Below are 19,966 nucleotides of genomic sequence, written 5' to 3' on the forward strand. Positions count from 1 at the left end.
AGATTATCTAAAATATTAATATTATTTTTCAAAAAATAATTAAATTTAATTCTTAAGATATAGTAGTCAAGTTACATTTAAGAAAAAGAGAGAGTGCAGTACCTTTAATAGATAATCATCAGGTTTTGATTATGGTAAAATTAGAAGGAATAAATATATAATTTATTTATATTGATTATTAAGTAAGCTGTATAAATAAAAAAACAGTTTAGGTTTAATTTATATAAAGAATATGATGTTAATAATGAGTTATTTTCTTTATTTATTTTATTTCATGCATTTTTTTAAATTTATTATAATTTGTAATTTTATTTAGTTTGTTAAGAAAATAAAAATCTCTCATTTATAGTTCACTTCTTTATGAAAATAAATTTAATATATATTCTAAAAAAATATAATTTTTGAAAGCAAACAAAACTTTAGTTTAAAAAAATTTTTGGAAAAATTATAATTCATGAATAATTATTTTCAAATATCGTAATGTATACAAAAAAATTACCTTTTATTTTTGGAATTAGCTAGCCATTATTGATTGAAAAATCTAATACTTCTATGTCAATTCTCTAGTAAGTGAAAACAAAAATTCTTTTATAATGGATTCTTAATTAATGACTAATATGTACATATTTACATGTAAACTTACTTATTTTTTTAAAATTTTATTTTATTAAATTTAGTCTTATATTAATCATAATATTTTTTTCCCAAAATTAATAAATAAATCAAAAAGTATTTATAATTAACATTAAAAATTAATGGTAAAAAACAAGTTATTGTTTTAGACTAATAAATTTATAAATAATAAAAACATTATTTCATAATGATTTTTGATTTATGATATTATATGTGATTTTTGAAATTCCAAATCTGTTAATAATTAAAATAAAAGATTTTTATCTATTTCTTTTCTTTTAACTATTTTTTTCTTTGCATTTTTCATTTTAATCCAAATAAATTTCTTTTTTTGTTTTTAAATATTGGTTTTTTAAATTTTTTGTGAAGTAAATCTTTTAGATTTTATATTCTCAAATATTTTTCATTATTTTTAAATTATTGAAAATAATAAGATATTTTTAAAATTATTAAATAGACTAAAAAGATTACTACTTTTATTTATTTTTAATAAAATTATTGTTAATTTATATATTTTATAATAATTCTAAATATTTATTAAATTAGCCCTTTTCTCCTATTAATGGCCATTAAAAATAATGCATCGAAATTAAAAAAATACCAAATAAATTTAGTTTTACAATTATCTTAAATAATCAATCAATAATATCTTTGAAAGTTAAATTTATAATTAAAATTATACTAAATAGACAAATCATTGAAATTATTTTAACTTTAAAATTTATAAAAATATAGCGATTAAATTTAAACATAAATATCATCTTTAAAAATTGATTCTAGTTTTAATAAAATATAAAATTTAATTCTTTTTCAGTTTAAAATAATGCATTTATTTTTTAAATTTTATTCTAAAATATTTACCTTAATATAAAAATTAATTATTAAATGAAATAAATTTTAAATGAAATAGTATTTTTTTAACATTTGAAAAGACTACAGAGTATGTTCTATAGCTATATAATCTGCTAATTAAGTGGGTTAATTTGTTTATGAAGAAATATTAGTATTTATGAGAAACAAATTTATATTTGAATTTGAAGATTGAAAACATATTTAATTATTATTTTTTGTAAAATGAGATAAATAATCTTTAAATTAAGAATTGTAAATGTACCCTTTTTTACATAAAAATTTATTGATATTAATTTCACATTTTAAATTCATTACTACTTTAAAAGAAATATTTTACAACAAAAGTTACATTTTAAACAATAAATTTGAGAAGTTCCTAAATAGTACACACTTAGATATAAACTATTATTTATTTTCATTTAAACAGTATTTATAGATTTCAAACATGTGGAGCTGATAATAGATTTTAAGCATAGATAAAATAATGATATAAAATCATTTTATGTTTTATCATTATAAAAATTCTTTAAAGACGCATATAATTTTTCATTTCTCATTTTATATTATCTATATAATCTAAGCAGAATATACTACTATTTTGGAATGTTTTGCAAAGAAATTAGCTTTAAATGTAAATAATTTTAGAGGAGTCAAAATTGTATCTTTTTGTATATTTACTTAAAATTGAAAAGTAAAAAAAATATATTTAAATTTTTAAATTTTTATGTTACTTAGCAAATCATTTTTATTTATTAATAAAAGTTAATATTAAAAATAAAAAAAGTTACTCAATTGAACGTTGAAACGCATATTTTTTATTTTGAGTTAATATTATATAATACAAAAAAAATATATAAAAACCTAAATACCATATTTAAAGAATTACAGTATTCTAAGGGATAAAAATAATTTTCAAATCTAACTTTTATTTGAATCATCTTAATTTTAAATTTAACTTTTATTTGAATCATTACAATTTTAAATTTAAAGGCTCTTATCACTTTTTTGTTTATTTTTTTAAAAGCTGATTAAAGGTAATTTTATTATTTTTGGGTGATTGTTGTAACTACTTTTTAGTCTTCCCATGATAATTTAACTAACACTTTTCTAATAGACTTCTATGTCACTTTTATTACTTGGTAATTTTGAAATTTATTTTTTAAAAATGTTTTTATTCTTTGCTTATTAGTTTACTAAGATAGATAAATCCTCTTATGATAGGTTTTTTCTACCATTTGAGCTATCTAATTCAATTAAACTATTTACCTAGTCTTCTCTTTGATTTTTTTCTCTTTTTTTACATAAGTTTTGATTTATCATTTTTATCAAGAATGGTATATTTAAAATAAGCTTTATTACTAGAATTATAGGACTCAAAAATAAAATCAAAAATATACAAATTGTCATAGCAATATTGTATTTATCAATTATTTCTATATCTGTTTGACTGATATTGTTTTGTAGAAGCTAATTAATTTAAAAACTGAGCAATAGTATTAAAATAAGAACTATCATCCATAGTATTGAATCAACAGTTTACTTAATATTATTTAATTTATCTTTTTGAGGTCTAAAAACTATTCTAAGAACTAAGATTAAAGTTTCGATGAAAAGCCAAAAGCCTACTTAGAAATAAAATTAGCTATAAAATATTGCAAGGAATGTTGGTATCATTATGTTTGATAATATTAGAGTTATGAATTTGAAATTTCTGCTAAAATATGTAGATTTGATGTAATCTTCTTAAAGTTACTTATGAACCATTTTCTAAAATTCTTCATTTGTATTTATTTCTTAAGCAATATTCAATCTATTGTTCTCAGAATTAATTATTTTATATGCTAAATATGATGCTATTATTATATAAACAAAGATAATCACTAAAAATACAATTTAAAATATCTGATTTTTTGTTTATAATCCATATAAATAAAATGACATAATCTGAAGAATTACTGAGAAAGACAAAACTATAATAATTGTTTCATGTAGCATAACTGTCAAAATACTTATGACTGTCTTATAATAGTAATAAATCCTCTCTTTAGTTGTAACATTCTAGGTGTAAAATGAAGATTCTTTAGGACTACTTTTCAAAAGATTCCCATATTAGTTCTCTTTTCTGAAAAAGCTTATTAAAAGTATTGGCAAAACTAAAATCCATATTGCTAAAATAGAAATAATTGGTCCTCCACCATTTTGAACAACACTACTAGTTACTTTTTCAGCTTAAAATTTGTTAGGTATATAATCTTGAAATTACAATAATCTATAATTTTTATATTACTATTCTGTAAAGGCTATACCATTCGTCGTTTAGTTTATAATTTAATTTTGGTCTTCATAAATAAAATAAGAAAATAAATTTATTTTTTTGAATAAAATTAGAGGACTAGTTCCACTAAGAGTCTTGAAAAAGGTATAAATCAGTTGTGGATATACAATGTCTAAAAACAATAAAAAATAAAGCTTTTGCACTGACATAAACTACTAAACTGCTCCACCATTAGGAGAAGCTATGGAAAAAATTACTGAACTTGCTGTTGTAGAGCCTATTGCAATATATGCAGCAGATTAAGTTGTTTATGTTAAAGTTTCTATTGTTTTTTAAGATATATTTGTAGGAAGGGTTTCTTTGGAGCATTAATTATTAGCTAAGTAATATGAAGTATAGCAAGATAAGCAGTAGCTGCTATAATCTTTACAAGTTTTACAGTTAGATGAGCATTGCTAACACATTTAATTAGTCGTATCAAAATAGTATCCATCAGTACAATAACAAGTATTTTTACTTTTATCTAAACTCCATCCTGGTAAATTCTTACACGATAAACAATAATTAGGATCGTTGTTGCATGTTTAACAAATATTAGAGCAATTTGTACAGTTTCTTTAATCGTAACTTAAATGAAATCCACTTGAGCATTCGCACACATTATTAAAAATCTACATAGATGTAGAATTTTTGCAAGAAGTACAAAAGTTACTGCTAGTGCATGTTGAGCAAAGAGGATGGCAAGGTAAGCAATCATTTGAAGAATTGTCTAAATAGTACCCATCTTTACATTCACAAATTTGATTAATTAATTACATTGATAAAGAATTTTTACAAGATGTACATTAAGTACTACTGTTACATTCAGAACAAAGAGAAGGACAAGCTTAGCAATCTTAAGAACTTGAGTCTAAATAATATCCTGCTTTACAAGAGCATGTATTATTTACTAGTTACCATGTAGTAGTGTTTTTACAAGATGTACAGCTTGTACTAGAATTTTGGCATTTTATACACGGTAAATTGCAAGTTTTACAATCATTTGAAGAAATATCAAAATAGTATCCATCCTTACATTCACAAATTTGATTAATTAATTACATTGATGAAGAATTTTTACAAGAAGTGCATTAAGTACTATTGTTACATTCAGAACAAAGAGAAGGACAAGCTTAGCAATCTTTAGAGCTTGAGTCTAAATAATATCCTGCTTTACAAGAGCATGTATTATTTACTAGTTACCATGTAGTTGTGTTTTTACAAGATGTACAGCTTGTACTTGAATTTTAGCATTTTATACAAGGAAAATTACAAGTTTTACAATCCTTTGAAGTTGAGTCAAAGTAAAATTGATCTTTGCATTCACAAATTTGATTAATTAATTACATTGATTAAGAATTTTTACAAGATGTACATTAAGTACTACTGTTACATTCAGAACAAAGAGAAGGACAAGCTTAGCAATCTTAAGAACTTGAGTCTAAATAATATCCTACTTTACAAGAGCATGTATTATTTACTAGCTACCATGTAGTAGTGTTTTTACAAGATGTACAGCTTGTACTTGAATTTTAGCATTTTATACAAGGAAAATTACAAGTTTTACAATCATTTGAAGAAATATCAAAATAGTATCCATCTTTACATTCACAAATTTGATTAATTAATTACATTGATAAAGAATTTTTACAAGATGTACATTAAGTACTACTGTTACATTCAGAACAAAGAGAAGGACAAGCTTAGCAATCTTAAGAACTTGAGTCTAAATAATATCCTGCTTTACAAGAGCATGTATTATTTACTAGTTACCATGTAGTAGTGTTTTTACAAGATGTACAGCTTGTACTTGAATTTTAGCATTTTATACAAGGAAAATTACAAGTTTTACAATCATTTGAAGTTGAGTCAAAGTAAAATTGATCTTTGCATTCACAAATTTGATTAATTAATTACATTGATGAAGAATTTTTACAAGATGTACATTAAGTACTACTGTTACATTCAGAACAAAGAGAAGGACAAGCTTAGCAATCTTTAGAACTTGAGTCTAAATAATATCCTACTTTACAAGAGCATGTATTATTTACTAGTTACCATGTAGTTGTGTTTTTACAAGATGTACAGCTTGTACTTGAATTTTAGCATTTTATACACGGAAAATTACAACTTATACAATCATTTTAAGTTGAGTCAAAGTAAAATTGATCTTTGCATTCGCATTGGTTATCAGATGTTAAATTCCATGAAGTATTATTTTTACAACTTTAGCATTTACTCCCATCTAAAGGGTTGCATACTAAACATAAATTATTACTGCAAGTACAAATTTTATTTTAGTTTTCTGTATAACCTTATGTACATAAACATGTTCCATTTGCAGCGTTTAAAGTTCTAGGTCCTAAAGATTGATTACATGATAAACAAAAGTTGTTTGAATTTTAACATGTTTAGCAACTCTGATCACATTACTAGCACTATCCTGATACTAAAAAATAACCATCTTAACATGATTAACAATTGTTATTATTAGGTCCATTACAAGTTTTACAAGAAGGGTGACATATTATACAAGCTTAACTGAGTCCATCGTCATAAAAACCAGGATTACAAGGACATTTATTATTTGTGTCTAAATTGGCTCTGTTACTATTAGATGGACAAGAAGTACAAGGAGAAGATCCTGATGAACATATACAGTAATATGGGCAAGGCGTAGCGATAATAGTGGTACTCCATACTATTTTAAACAGTAAATTAAAGATTTTTTATTTTGCAAACAAAATTTAATATTTATTATTTTTAAATTACTTTAAATAATATTTTAGTTATCAACTGTCATGAAATTATTTTCCTATTAAAATGATGAGCTAAAGTCTAAAACATTATTTGAATCAATAAATTTATTTTACATCCAAAAAAGAGAAAAGAGTAAATTAATTCGATATAGGTATAGATTATCCTAATGTAATTCCATCGAAATTATAAACTATATTTAAAAAATAAAATCCATTTAAAAAGTTAAATAGGTTATTGATATATGTTAGTTAAATCGTTGCATACTCACACCTACCTATCCCAGAACTTTTTAAGATAAATTTTAAGAAATGGGAGTTAGTTTAAAAGGGTGTTAATATATGACTAACAAAGGTAGTTAGGAAGAAAATAAAAATTAAAAAATTACATTTACACATTTTAACAAGTCAAGTAAACTTGAAAAAAAAGAGTAGTTATTTTTATTTTAAATAAATAAATTTTTTTATTTTTACCTGTGATACATTTCTAATAAAGCACCATAAAATAGGAAGTAAATCCATAAATATCAACAAAATCATTATTCAGAGAAAATGATTTATAAACGTTGAATGTATTACTTGAATAATAAGAAACAAACATTGAATATGTTTGACCTTATTTAGTAACACCTCCACATGTATAGTTAGCATCAACCTTTAAATAAATAAATTAAGAACTTTCATTAAATGTACACAAATATATTTTTTACCCCCATTTTGATAAATTTTATTAGATTAACATTATTTGCAATCTAATATGAGTTTATAGCATAATAAATAGTTTATTAAACAGACTAACCTTGAGAAAGAATGTTTTTATCATAAACTGTTAAATTAATGATAAAAAACTCAAATTAATTTGGTAAAATAAATATTTACTAAAAATTTTAGAAGATCCGCATGCAGCAAAAACTAAATTAACTGAATCTATCTAAAATTATAAAAAATAAATTTTTTTTTAATTTTATAAAAATTATTTACTTGGCTATACCATAGTCCTATGACTTAGTTTGTACAGTTGTTAAAGGTTTAATGATTAGCATTCTAAAAAAAGTCTTTTAAATTAATTATTACTTTTTAATGGCTATCCTGATTTTTTAAAAAAATTTACTTTTGATTTCCCCAGATGAAAACCCAACCAAAATCTAAATTATTTCAAAAAATCTTTAACATAATTACAATAAAAAGTCTAATTAATTAATAATTGTATACTCCTGCTACACTTTATACAGAACTTTATACAGATACTGTTTAGGTGTATGTATTGCTACTAGTTGAAAAAGCAGTATTATATTGACTAAGATAATTTCCACCATAATTTAATACTTATTTTTTTTTTAGATAAATATTATTTTAGTTATCAAAACGATTAAAGAAATTACGGAATCCAGATTACTGAAAAATAGATAAAAATATATTATTATTCTTTATATAAAAAATAGATAAGTTAGCTTATTTATTTCTAATGTGTTGTATTTTATTACTGAACCAGATTAATAGAATTAAACACTAATACAATTTTAAGAACCTGAAAAGGATTGTATATTAGATGCTGCATAAGTGTTCGAAAAAGATATTGCTTTATAAATATTTTAGATTAAAAAAATTAACTCCAATATTTATTTTACCCTTAACTTCAGACTTATTTTATTAGCAAGTAGCTACTAATCCTACGCTTTTATATGTTGCACTAATGATTTGATCGCTACTGAAGTTAGTTGAGGTTAGAGTATTTGAAGAAAAACTAAAAGATTGACAATAAATAAATATATTCTGAATGATTATGAAAAGTAAAATTTGCTTTCCTTTTCCTACTTTGTTCATTCTTATTATTTGTCTTTTGTCTCTAAATTATTGAAAGTATTAATATTTTTCAAAAAATAATTAAATTTAATTATTAAGATATCATCCAATTACATTTAAGAAAAAAAGAAAGTGCAATTAAAGTAACATTAGAATTAATAAATAGATAATTTATAGTGATTATTTGTAAGCTATATAAATATACAAACAAGTTTATGTTAACAAAAAAAATAAATGTATGTAAAGAATGTAATGATAATAAAGAGTATTTTCTTTAGCATTTTTAAAAACCTATTTTAATTCATAATTTTATTTATTTAGTTTGTTTAGAAAATAATATCTCTCATTTACATATCGCGTCTTTATAAAAATTTAATATTTATTCTAAAATTTTGAGTGAAGATACGTAAATTATGTTTAGTGATTATTGGTTTACTTTATGTTTCTTACACATTAGATAATGTATAAAATATAATTTTGAAAACAAAATTTTAATTTAAAAAAATTTTGAAAAAAATTATAATTCATGAATAATTATTTGAAAATATCATAATATATACAATATAAGTGCCTTTCATTCCTCGAATTAGCTAGCTATTATTGTATGAATAAATTAATAATTCTACGTCAACTCTCTAATAAGTGAAAACAAAAATTCTTTTATAATGGATTCTAAATTAATAACTAATAATGTACATATGTACTTAATGTAAGCTTATGTAATTTTTTCTATCTTATTTTATTAAATTTGGTGGTATTTTAATCAGATTAAGAAATTAGAACCACCAAACAAAAATTTGTTTCCAAAATTAATAAATAAATTAATGAGGTATTTTTGATTATCATTAAAAATTAATAATAAAAAACAATATATTGTTTTATTCAATAAATTAAAAAATAATAAATATATTACATCATAATAATTTTTGATTTATGATATTATTTGTTGATATTTCAAATTCCAAATCTGTCTATAATTAAAATAGAAGATAATTATGTATTCCTTTTCTTTTTATAATATTTTTTCTCTGCATTTTCCATTTGATACCAAGTTATTATTATACCTTAAACTACTTTTGTTGTTTTTCTGATAAAAAATTTTGAAGAAATATATCATGATATATAAAATAATTAGAATTTTATTTGAGTATTTTTTTATTAATAAGATTAGTTAATTCTCTCCACATTGGTTTGTTTTTTAAATTTTGTGCGAATTAAATGTTTTAAATATTATATTCTCAAATATCTTTTATTATATTTAAATATTTTTAACTTTTACTGCTTAAAAACAATAAGATATTTTTTAAATTATTAAACAGCCTCTTAAGATTAATATTTTCATTTATTTTTCATAAAATTATAGTTGTGGTCTTTTCTTATATTAAAAGTCATAAAAAATAATGCACCAAAACTAAATACCAAATAAATTTATTTTACAATCATTTTATATAAAAAATAATATCCTTTATAGTTAAACTTGTAATTAGAATTATACTAAATACACAAACAGAATAAAATTATGTTAACTTTAAAATCTATAAAAATATAGTAATTAAATTAAACCATAAATATTAAGTTTAAAAATTGATTTAGTTTTAATAATATTAAAATTTAATTATTTTTCTGTTCAAAATTATACTTTTATTTTTTAAAATTTTATTCTAAAATATTTACCAAAACATAGAGAGTATCTATTAAAGGAAATAAATTTTAAAATAAATGTAATTTTTTATCATAAAAATTGCATTTTATCTTTAAAGATTACATTTAGATGTAAAAGATATGAAATTTAATGACTTTCCTGTTAAAAATTGTATTGTAAAATATTTACTATGAAGTTATTAATAATAAAATAGTTTTATAAATAAACAAAATATTTTCTTTCAAGAATCATAATTTTTTATTTTATTTATATTAAGAATTTTAGTATATATAATTTTAATTTGTCTTAATTTATTCTTTTAGAACAGCCAAATTAAATTTATTAGCTTATCTTTTTAGAGTTACTAATATCTATACTTGTATTTCTTGATTTGTCACTTTTCTAGTTAAATGTTAATTAACTCTCAGTTAAGCTCTTTTACATTTAAAAGATATCAACTAAAACATTTAAGGAGACCTATATAGCTTTACTTTTGTTTTCTATTTATTAATTTTAATTAACTCCAATAGGATATTTTTATTGAATTTCTCGTTTTATACTTTTTCTTCCTTAAAATAATGCCTTCATAATAAATTTACTAAATATGGAAAATTCAAAGCTAATCTAATTTAAAGAAAAATTGGTCAATAACAAAATTAGTATTGCAAATACTGTGGTTACAATATTATAATATCTATTTAGGCCATATTGTCATTTTTCAAAATATTTATTAAATTCCATTTATGTATTAACTAATAATAAATATAAAAATTTTTGATTAAAAATATATTTTTTATTTGATTACTAAGTTATATATAAATTTTAATTGACAATCTCTAAAGAGATCCAAATCTACAAACTATCCTACCATTACTTATTATTAAATTATTTGTAAATAATAGAGGAAGGATTAATATCAATACTCAAATTACTATATATCCTCAAGCATGAGCAAATTATTCTGCTTAATACTCTTTCTATATTAAATTTTTAAGGGATAATTACTAATATCTAGTCTACAAATTTCTGTAAATATTATTTTAAGAGCTATAATCATCCTTGACTAATTAATGAAAGATATTTATGTTATGAAATAAACTAGTTCCACTAAAAGTCTTAAACGAATTATATACCAGTTTGTGGATAACTCACATTTAATTATAGTAATAAATAAAATTCGACACATCCAAAATTTGTTAGAGAGCTCCACAATTATGAGGAGATAATGAAAAGACAACACATGTCCTATAGCTATATAATCTGCTTATTAATGGTTAATTTAAATTATCAATGGTTTTAGAGGAAATATTAGTATTTATGATTAACAACTTTATATTTGAATTTGAAAAGTGAAAACATATTTAATCATTATTTTTTGTAAAATGAGGTAAATAATCTTTAAATTAAGAGTTTTAAAAGTAAACTTTTTTGCATAAATATTTATTGATATTAATTTCCCATTTTATAGTCATACAATTACTTACACATTTATCATTACTTTAAAGAAATATTTTACAACAAAAGTTATATTTTAAACAATAACATGTAGAAGTGTCTAAATCATACCTACTTAGATATTAGCTATTATTTATTTGCACTTAAACAGTATTTATATATTTTAAAGAGTGAGCTGAAAATAGATTTAAAGCATAGATAATAGCATGACATTCAATCATTTTATTTTTATCATTATAAAAACTTTCTTTACAAACACATCTATAATTTTTCATTTCCCATTTCGTATTATCTATACAAGCTAAACAGAAAATGCTACTATTTCTTTGTTTTGTAAAAAAATTATCTTTAAATATAAACAATTTTTGTGGAATCAAAGTTGTAATTTATTTGCTGAAGAAAAATGGATGATTTCCCATATTACTAAAATAATATAATAAAAATTAAACATAATAAGTAATAGTATTTGCTAATGTACAAATAGATACTAAATAGTAATATTAACTTTTTAATTTTTGTAAATAAATAATTTATTTAAGCTCAAATTATTAACAATATGAATTATAGATTATTTTTTAAACTCGTTTAAAGCAAATATTTTTAAACAGCTAATTTAATTTATCTTTCTTTTACTTTACTCTTGATAAACTAAATTTTAAAAATTGTTTAATACTTTCAACTTTCATAAAGAGTAATATTTATTATTGTAAACATTCAAAAATAATAAAAAAATTTCATAAAAAATAAACAAAATCTAAAAAAGAATTTAAGAAAGGCAGGCTTAGAAAGAAATTCCATAAAAAAATAATGCTAAATGCAATAGATTCATGGAAAAACAGATGTCTCTAAATCATAGAAACCTGGATAATGTAAGTAAAGATTGATTTAAAGTATCTATATTTACCTATACATATAAATATTCTATCAACGATCAAATTCAAAATAAAATTCAATACGATTATAAAAAATTTTAAATATCACTGTTGCAACAAAAACAAGACTTTAATTAATAATTTAAAAACATTTTTAAAAACTTGTTTAACCAAGATTTATATTGCTATAAATAAATTTTATAATTTTATTTAATTAATTTTGAAATATTATTAATTTATTTGTTAGTAAAAATTGAGTTATCTATGATATTCTTTAAAAAATGATTATAATATATTAAGTAAATTCTTTATTTGAATTAAGCACTATTATCACTATTATTAGCTAAAATAAAATATATTTGTTAGTAAATGTATCTTAATCATTTATAAATACCTAGAATGTTTTATCACATGCAAACCATAAACTATAATTAGAGTCAGCCTAAATTATTTTTTTTTGGTTAAATTAAATAATAAAAGTTGAATTAAAATATTCTATTTACTGCTAGTTTAGTGAAAAATGATATAATTTGGCACAAATTTCTTGAAAAATTATTATTGAGCTAGATTTTTATAAATTCTGTGTAAACTTGATGTTAAAAATTTGGTTTTAGTTTTATTGTAATCAAGCAAATATTTTTAAATATAACAAAATAAAACAGTGATATAAATACTACATATTGATATTTGCCTTACTAAGCAAAAATTATTGGTTATTCATTCGATTTATAAAATTATCATTCTAAATTTGTATTAATTCATTATACCAATGGCCAGCAATATGGCTTTAAAAAGCAGTAAAATAATTTTTGCTACTATTACTGTAAACTCTCATTATCTCAGATTTCGGATATTCGGATTTCCTAAATCTGAAATGAGAAATAATTAAATACAAAAAAAAATAAGATATAAACCTGAATACCATATTTGAAGAAATACAGTATTCTAAGTGATAAAAATAACTTTCAAATTTAACTTTTATTTAAATCATCATTTTAAATTTAAAGGTTTTTATCACTTTTTTGTTTATTTTTTTAAAAGCTGATTACAGGTAATTTTATTATTTTTGGATGAGTGTTGTAACTACTTTTTAGTCTTCCCATGATAATTTAATTAACACTTTTTTAATTGACTTCCATGTCACTTGTATTACTTGATAATTCTGAAATTGATTTTTAATAAAAGTTTTTATTCTTTGCTTATTAGTTTACTTAGATAGATAAATCCTCTTATTATATTATTTTTCTACTTTTTGAGTTTTCTAATTCAATTAAATTATTTACTTAGTCCTGTGTTTAATTTTTTACTCTTTTTTTACATAATTTTTGATTTATCGTTTTTAACAAGAATGGTATGTTTAAAATAAGCTTTATTATTAGAATTATAGGACCCAAAAATAAAATTAAAAATATAAAAATAGTCATAGCTATATTGTATTTATCAATTATTTCTATATCTTTTTGACTAATATTGTTTTATAGAAGCTAATTAATATAAAAACTGAGCAACAGTATTAAAATAAGCACTATCACCCACAGTATTGAATCAACAATTTACTTAATATTATTTAATTTATCTTTTTGAGGTCTAAAAGCTATCCTAAGGACTAAGATTAAAGTTTCAATGAGAAGCCAAAAGCCTACTTAGAAATAAAATTAGCTATAAAATATTGCAAGGAATGCTGGTATCATTATGTTTGATAATATGAGAGTTATGAATTTGAAATTTCTTCTAAAATATGTAGATTTGATGTAATCCTCTAAAAATTACTTATGAACCATTTTCTAAAATTCTTCATTTTTATTTATTTCTTAAGCAATATTCAATCTATTTTTCTTAGAATTAATTATTTTATAGGTTAAGTAGAAAGCTATTATAATATAAGCAAATATAATCACTAAAAATATAATTTAAAATATCTGATTTTTTGTTTATAACCCATATAAATAAAATGACATAATCTGAAGAATTAATGAGAAAGACAAAACTATTATAATTGTCTCATGGAGCATAACTGTCAAAATACTTATAACTGTTTTATAATAGTAATAAATCCTCTCTTTAGTTGTAACATTCTAGGTGTAAAATGAAGATTCTTTAGAACTACTTTTCAAAAGATTCCCATATTAATTCTCTTTTCTGAAAAAATGTATTAAAAGTAATGGCAAAACTAAAATCCATATTGCTAAAATAGAAATAATTGGTCCTCCACCATTTTAAACAACACTACTAGTTACTTTTTCTGCTAAAAATTTGTTAGGTATATAATCTTGAAATTACAGTAATCTATAATTTTTATATTGACATTCAGTAAAGGCTATACCATTAGTCGTTTAGTTTATAATTTAATTTTGATCTTCTTAAATAAAATAAGAAAATAAATTTATTTTTTTGAATAAAATTAGAGGACTAGTTCCACTAAGAGTCTTGAATAAGGTATAAATTAGTTGTGGATACACTATGTCTAAAAACAATAAAAAATAAAGCTTTTGCACTGAGATAAACTACTAAACTGCTATACCATTAGGAGAAGTTATGGAAAAAATTACTGAGCTTGCTGTTGTGGAACCTATTGCAATATATGCAGCAGATTAAGTAGTTTATGTTAAAGTTTCTATTGTTTTTTAAGATACATTTGTAGGAAGGGTTTCTTTGGAGCATTAATTATTAGTTAAGTAATGAGAAGTATAGCAAGATAAGCAGTAGCTGCTATAATCTTTACAAGTTTTACAGTTAGATGAGCATAACTAACACATTTAATTAGTCATATCAAAATAGTATCCATCAGTACAATAACAAGTATTTTTACTTTTATCTAAACTCCATCCTGGTGAATCCCTACACGACAAACAATAATTAGGATCATTACTACATGTTTAACAAATATTAGAGCAATTTTTACAGTTTCTTTAATCTTAACTTAAATGAAATCCACTTGAGCATTCGCACATATTATTAAAAATCTACATAGATGTAGAATTTTTGCAAGAAGTACAAAAGTTACTGCTAGTGCATGCTGAGCAAAGAGGAGGGCAAGGTAAGCAATCATTTGAAGAAATATCAAAATAGTATCCATCTTTACATTCACAAATTTGATTAATTAATAACATTGATGAATAATTTTTACAAGAAGTGCATTAAGTACTACTGTTACATTCAGAACAAAGAGAAGGACAAGCTTAGCATTCTTAAGAGCTTTAGTCTAAATAATATCCTACTTTACAAGAGCATGAATTATTTACTAGTTACCATGTTTGTGTATTTTTACAAGACTTACAGCGTGTACTAGAACCTATGCATTTTATACATGGAAAACTACACCTTTTACAATCATTTGAAGTTTAGTCCAAGTAAAATCCATCTTTGCATTCGCATTTTTTATACGGTGTTAAATTCCATGAAGTATCATTTTTACAACTTTAGCATTAAAATCCATCTAAAGGGTTGCATGTCAAACAATAATCATTAGTGCAACTACAAATTTTATTTTAGTTTTCTATATAATTTAATGTACATAAACATGTTCCATTTGCTGCATTAAAGGTTCTAGGTCCTAAAGATTGATTACATGATAGACAAAAGTTATTTGTATTTTAACATGTTTAGCAACTATAATCACATTACTAGCACTAGCCTGATACTAAAAAATAACCATCTTAACATGATTAACAATTGTTATCATTTGGTCCATTGCAAGTTTTACAAGAAGAGTGACATATTATACAAATTTAACTGACTCCATCATCATAAAAACCAGGATTACAAAGACATTTATTATTTATGTCTAAACTGGCTCTGTTACTATTAGATGGACAAGAAGTACAAATAGAAGATCCTAATAAACATTTGCAGTAATAAGGGCAAGGAGTAGTGCTAAAAGTGACAGTCCATACTATTTTAAACAATAAATTAAATAAAAATTGTTTTATTTTTTAAATAAAATTAAATATTTATCATTTTTAAATTACTTTAAATATTATTTTAGTTATCAACTGTCATGAAATTTGTTTCCTATTAGAATAATTATAGTAAATATCTAAAACATTGTTTGAATCTATAAATTTATTTTACATCCAAAAAAGAGAAAAGAGTAAATTAATTAGATATAGTTTAAGATTATCCTAATATGTTTCCATCGAAATTAAAAACTATATTTAATAAATTATATCCATTTAAAATGATTAATTATCTTTTTAAATTTATTTAAAATTTAAATAGATTATTGATATATGGTAAATCATTGATCATACATTAACACCGACCCAGATTTTTTAAGATAAGTTTTAAATAATGTGTGTTAATTAATTTAAAAGGGCATTAGTATATGAGAAACAAAAGTAGTCAGTCATTCAGGAAGAAATTAAAAATTAAAAAAGACATTTAAATATTTTAACAATTCAAATCAAGTAAACTTTAAAATAAAGAAGAATTATTTATATTTTAAATAAAAATTATTTATTTTTTACCTGTGATAAGATTTTATTAAAGCACCATAAAATAGTTAGTTAATCCATAAATATCAACAAAATCATTATTCAAAGTAAATGTTTTATAAAGGTTGAATGCATTACTTGAATAATAAAGCACCAACATTTTATATGTTGAACCATATTTAGAAACAGCTCCACATGTATAATTAGCATCTACCTTTAAATAAATAAATTAAGAACTTTCATTAAATTTATACATAAATATTCTTTTTACTCCCATTTTGATAAATTTTATTAGATTAACATTATTTGAAATCTAATATGAGCTTATAGCATAAAAAGTGGTTTATTAAACAGAATGACCAGTAGGAATTATGCTTTTATCATAAACTGTTAAATTAATGATAAAAAATTTAAATTAATTAGATAAAATAAATATTTACTAAAAATTGTAGAAGCTCCGCATGCAGCAAAAACTAAATTAACTGAATCTATCTAAATTTATTTTACATAAATATTTTTATTAAATTTTTTAAAATTATTTACTTGGCTGTACCATAGCCCTATGACTTAGTTTGTACAGTTGTTAAAGGTTTAATGATTAACATTCTAAAAATAGTCTTTTAAATTAATTATTACTTTTAATGGTTATCTTGATATAATAAATTATATTTACTTTTAATTTCCCCATTTGAAAATCCAACCAATATCTAAATTATTTTCCAAAAAATTTTTAACATAAATACAATAAAAAGTCTATTTAATTAATTAATAATTGTATACTCCTTCCTGACTTTATACAGAACTGTATACAGATACAGTTTAAGTGTATGTATTGCTACTAGTTGAAAAAAGAGTATTATAAAGACTAATTTAATTTGAACCATAATTTAATACTTTTTTTTTTTAAATAAATAATATTTTTATTATCAAAATGATAAGAATAAAGTAATTACATTTTCCAGATTACTGAGAAATCGATAAAATTAAATTTTGCTTTATTTTAAAAATAAATAAGTTAGTTTATTTATTTTTAACGTATTTTATTTTATTACTGTAGCAGATTAATAGAATTAAACACTAATACAATTTCCAGAACTTGAATATGATTTTACATTAGATGCAGTATAAGTGTTAGAAAAAGATAGTGCTTTTTAAATATTTTAGATTATAAAAATTAACTCAAATATTTATTTTACCCTTGATTACAGACATATTTTATTAGCAAGTAGCTACTACTCCTGCGCTTTTATATGTAGCACTAATGATTTTATCAGTACTAAAGCTAGTTGATGTTAGAGTATTTGAAGTAAAACTAAAAGATTGACAGTATATGAATATATTTTGTATGATTATAAAAAGTAAAATCTGTTTTCCTTTTCCTATTTTTTTCATTCTTATTATCTCTAGATTATCTAAAATATTAATATGATTTTTCAAAAAATAATTAAATTTAATTTAAGATATAGTCATCCAGTTACATTTAACAAAAAGAGAGAGTGCAGTACCCTTAATAGCTAATCATCAGGTTTTGATCAGGGTAACATTAGAGCGAATAAATATATAATTTATTTTTATTGATTATTAAGTAAGCTGTATAAATAAACAAACAGTTTAGGTTAACAAAAATATAATTTATATAAAGAATATTATGTTAATAAAGAGTTATTTATTTTCTTTATTTATTTTATTTCAATGCATTTTTTTAAATTTATTATAATTTGTAATTTTATTTAGTTTGTTAAGAAAATAAAAATCTCTCATTAATAGTTCACTTCTTTATGAAAATAAATTTAATATTTATTCTAAAAAATATAATTTTTGAAAGCAAAACCTTAGTTTAAAAAAGTTTTTGAAAAAATGATAATACATGAATAATTATTTTCAATGATTGTAAAATATACAAAAAAAAGTACCTTTTATTTTTCGAATTAGCTAGCCATTATTGATTGGAAAAATTGTCAGTTCTCTAATAAGTGAAAACAAAAATTCTTTTATAATGGATTCTAAATTAATGACGAATATGTACATATATATTTACATGTAAACTTACTTAATTTTTTAAATCATATTCTATTAAATTTAGTGGTATATTAATCATAATAAATAAGAATTAAAACTACCAAAGGAATCTATTTTTTCTCCAAAATTAATAAATAAATTAAAAAGTATTTATAATTAAAATTAAAAATTAATAATAAAAAAAGAGTTATTGTTTTAGACTAATAAATTAAAAAATAAATACATTTTATCATAATAATTTTTGATTTCTAATATTATTTGTGATATTTGTAATTTCAAATCTGTTCATAATTAAAAAAAAAGATTTTTATCTATTCCTTTTCTTTTTATAATATTTTTTCTTTGCCTTTTTCATTTTAATCCAAATCATTTTTATACCATAAATTTCTTTTTTTCTTTCTAAATATTGGTTTTTTAAATTTTGTGTGAAGTAAATCTTTTAGATTTTATATTCTCAAATATTTTTCATTATTTCTAAATTATTGAAAATAATAAGATATTTTTAAAATTATTAAATAGACTAAAAAGATTACTATTTGTATTTATTTTTAATAAAATTATTGTTAATTTTTTTATTTTATACTAATTCTAAATATTTATTAAATTAGTCCTTTTCTCCTATTAATGGCCACTAAAAATAATCCATCAAAATAAAAAAAAAATACCAAATAAATATAGTTTTACAACTATCTTATATAATCAATGAATAATATCTTTGAAAGTTAAATTTATAATTAGAATTATACTAAATAGAAAAACAGATTAAAATTATGTTAACTTTAAAATTTATAAAAATCTAGTGATTAAATTAAAACATAAATATCATCTTTAAAAATTGATTTTAGTTTTAATAAAATATAAAATTTAATTATTTTCCTGTTTAAAATAATACATTTATTTTATAAATTTTATTCCAGAATATTTACCTTAATATAAAAATTAATAATTAAATGAAATAAATTTTAAATTAAATAATATTTTTTTAGCACAAAAACTACATTTTATCTTTAAAGATTACATTTAAGATTAAAAAATATAAAACTTATTGATTTTCCTGTTAAAATTTGTACTTTTTGTCTTTAAAAATTTTTATCCTAAAATATTTACTATGAAGTTATTAATAATAGTTTTTATATAAATAAAGGAAGTTTTTTTTTCAAGAATCATAACTGTTATTAATTATATTT

General features: G+C 20.8%; 4 protein-coding genes across 4 annotated transcripts; 2 read left to right on the forward strand and 2 right to left on the reverse strand. All coding sequences in view use genetic code 6, as the record gives it.

The window, feature by feature from the left end:
• Positions 1–7,098: 7,098 nt before the first annotated feature.
• TTHERM_000458197 (transmembrane protein, putative) lies at positions 7,099–8,113 on the reverse strand (the record flags this gene model as incomplete). The annotated part of the gene is made up of 8 exons (XM_012800036.1): positions 7,099–7,210; positions 7,266–7,381; positions 7,435–7,486; positions 7,537–7,610; positions 7,667–7,700; positions 7,768–7,880; positions 7,938–7,980; positions 8,040–8,113. 8 exons carry the CDS (start codon positions 8,111–8,113, stop codon positions 7,099–7,101), a joined length of 618 nt encoding a protein of 205 aa, XP_012655490.1.
• Positions 8,114–13,096: 4,983 nt separating this feature from the next.
• Positions 13,097–13,258, forward strand: TTHERM_000458198 (hypothetical protein; the record flags this gene model as incomplete). Its single annotated transcript, XM_012800037.1, has 1 exon — positions 13,097–13,258. One exon carries the CDS (start codon positions 13,097–13,099, stop codon positions 13,256–13,258), a length of 162 nt encoding a protein of 53 aa, XP_012655491.1.
• Positions 13,259–13,950: 692 nt separating this feature from the next.
• TTHERM_000458199 (hypothetical protein) lies at positions 13,951–15,009 on the forward strand (the record flags this gene model as incomplete). Its single annotated transcript, XM_012800038.1, has 2 exons — positions 13,951–14,078; positions 14,733–15,009. The coding sequence occupies 2 exons, from the start codon at positions 13,951–13,953 to the stop codon at positions 15,007–15,009; spliced, it is 405 nt and encodes a 134-aa protein (XP_012655492.1).
• Positions 15,010–15,091: 82 nt separating this feature from the next.
• TTHERM_00458200 (EGF-like domain protein) lies at positions 15,092–18,152 on the reverse strand (the record flags this gene model as incomplete). Its single annotated transcript, XM_001024227.2, has 14 exons — positions 15,092–15,165; positions 15,230–15,403; positions 15,455–16,219; positions 16,296–16,338; positions 16,399–16,475; positions 16,794–16,974; positions 17,032–17,147; positions 17,201–17,252; positions 17,304–17,377; positions 17,434–17,467; positions 17,541–17,653; positions 17,714–17,753; positions 17,813–17,907; positions 17,957–18,152. 14 exons carry the CDS (start codon positions 18,150–18,152, stop codon positions 15,092–15,094), a joined length of 2,034 nt encoding a protein of 677 aa, XP_001024227.2.
• Positions 18,153–19,966: the final 1,814 nt, after the last annotated feature.

This window comes from Tetrahymena thermophila (assembly GCF_000189635.1).
Source record: "Tetrahymena thermophila SB210 genomic scaffold scf_8254395, whole genome shotgun sequence".
Taxonomy (NCBI): Eukaryota; Ciliophora; class Oligohymenophorea; order Hymenostomatida; family Tetrahymenidae; genus Tetrahymena; species Tetrahymena thermophila.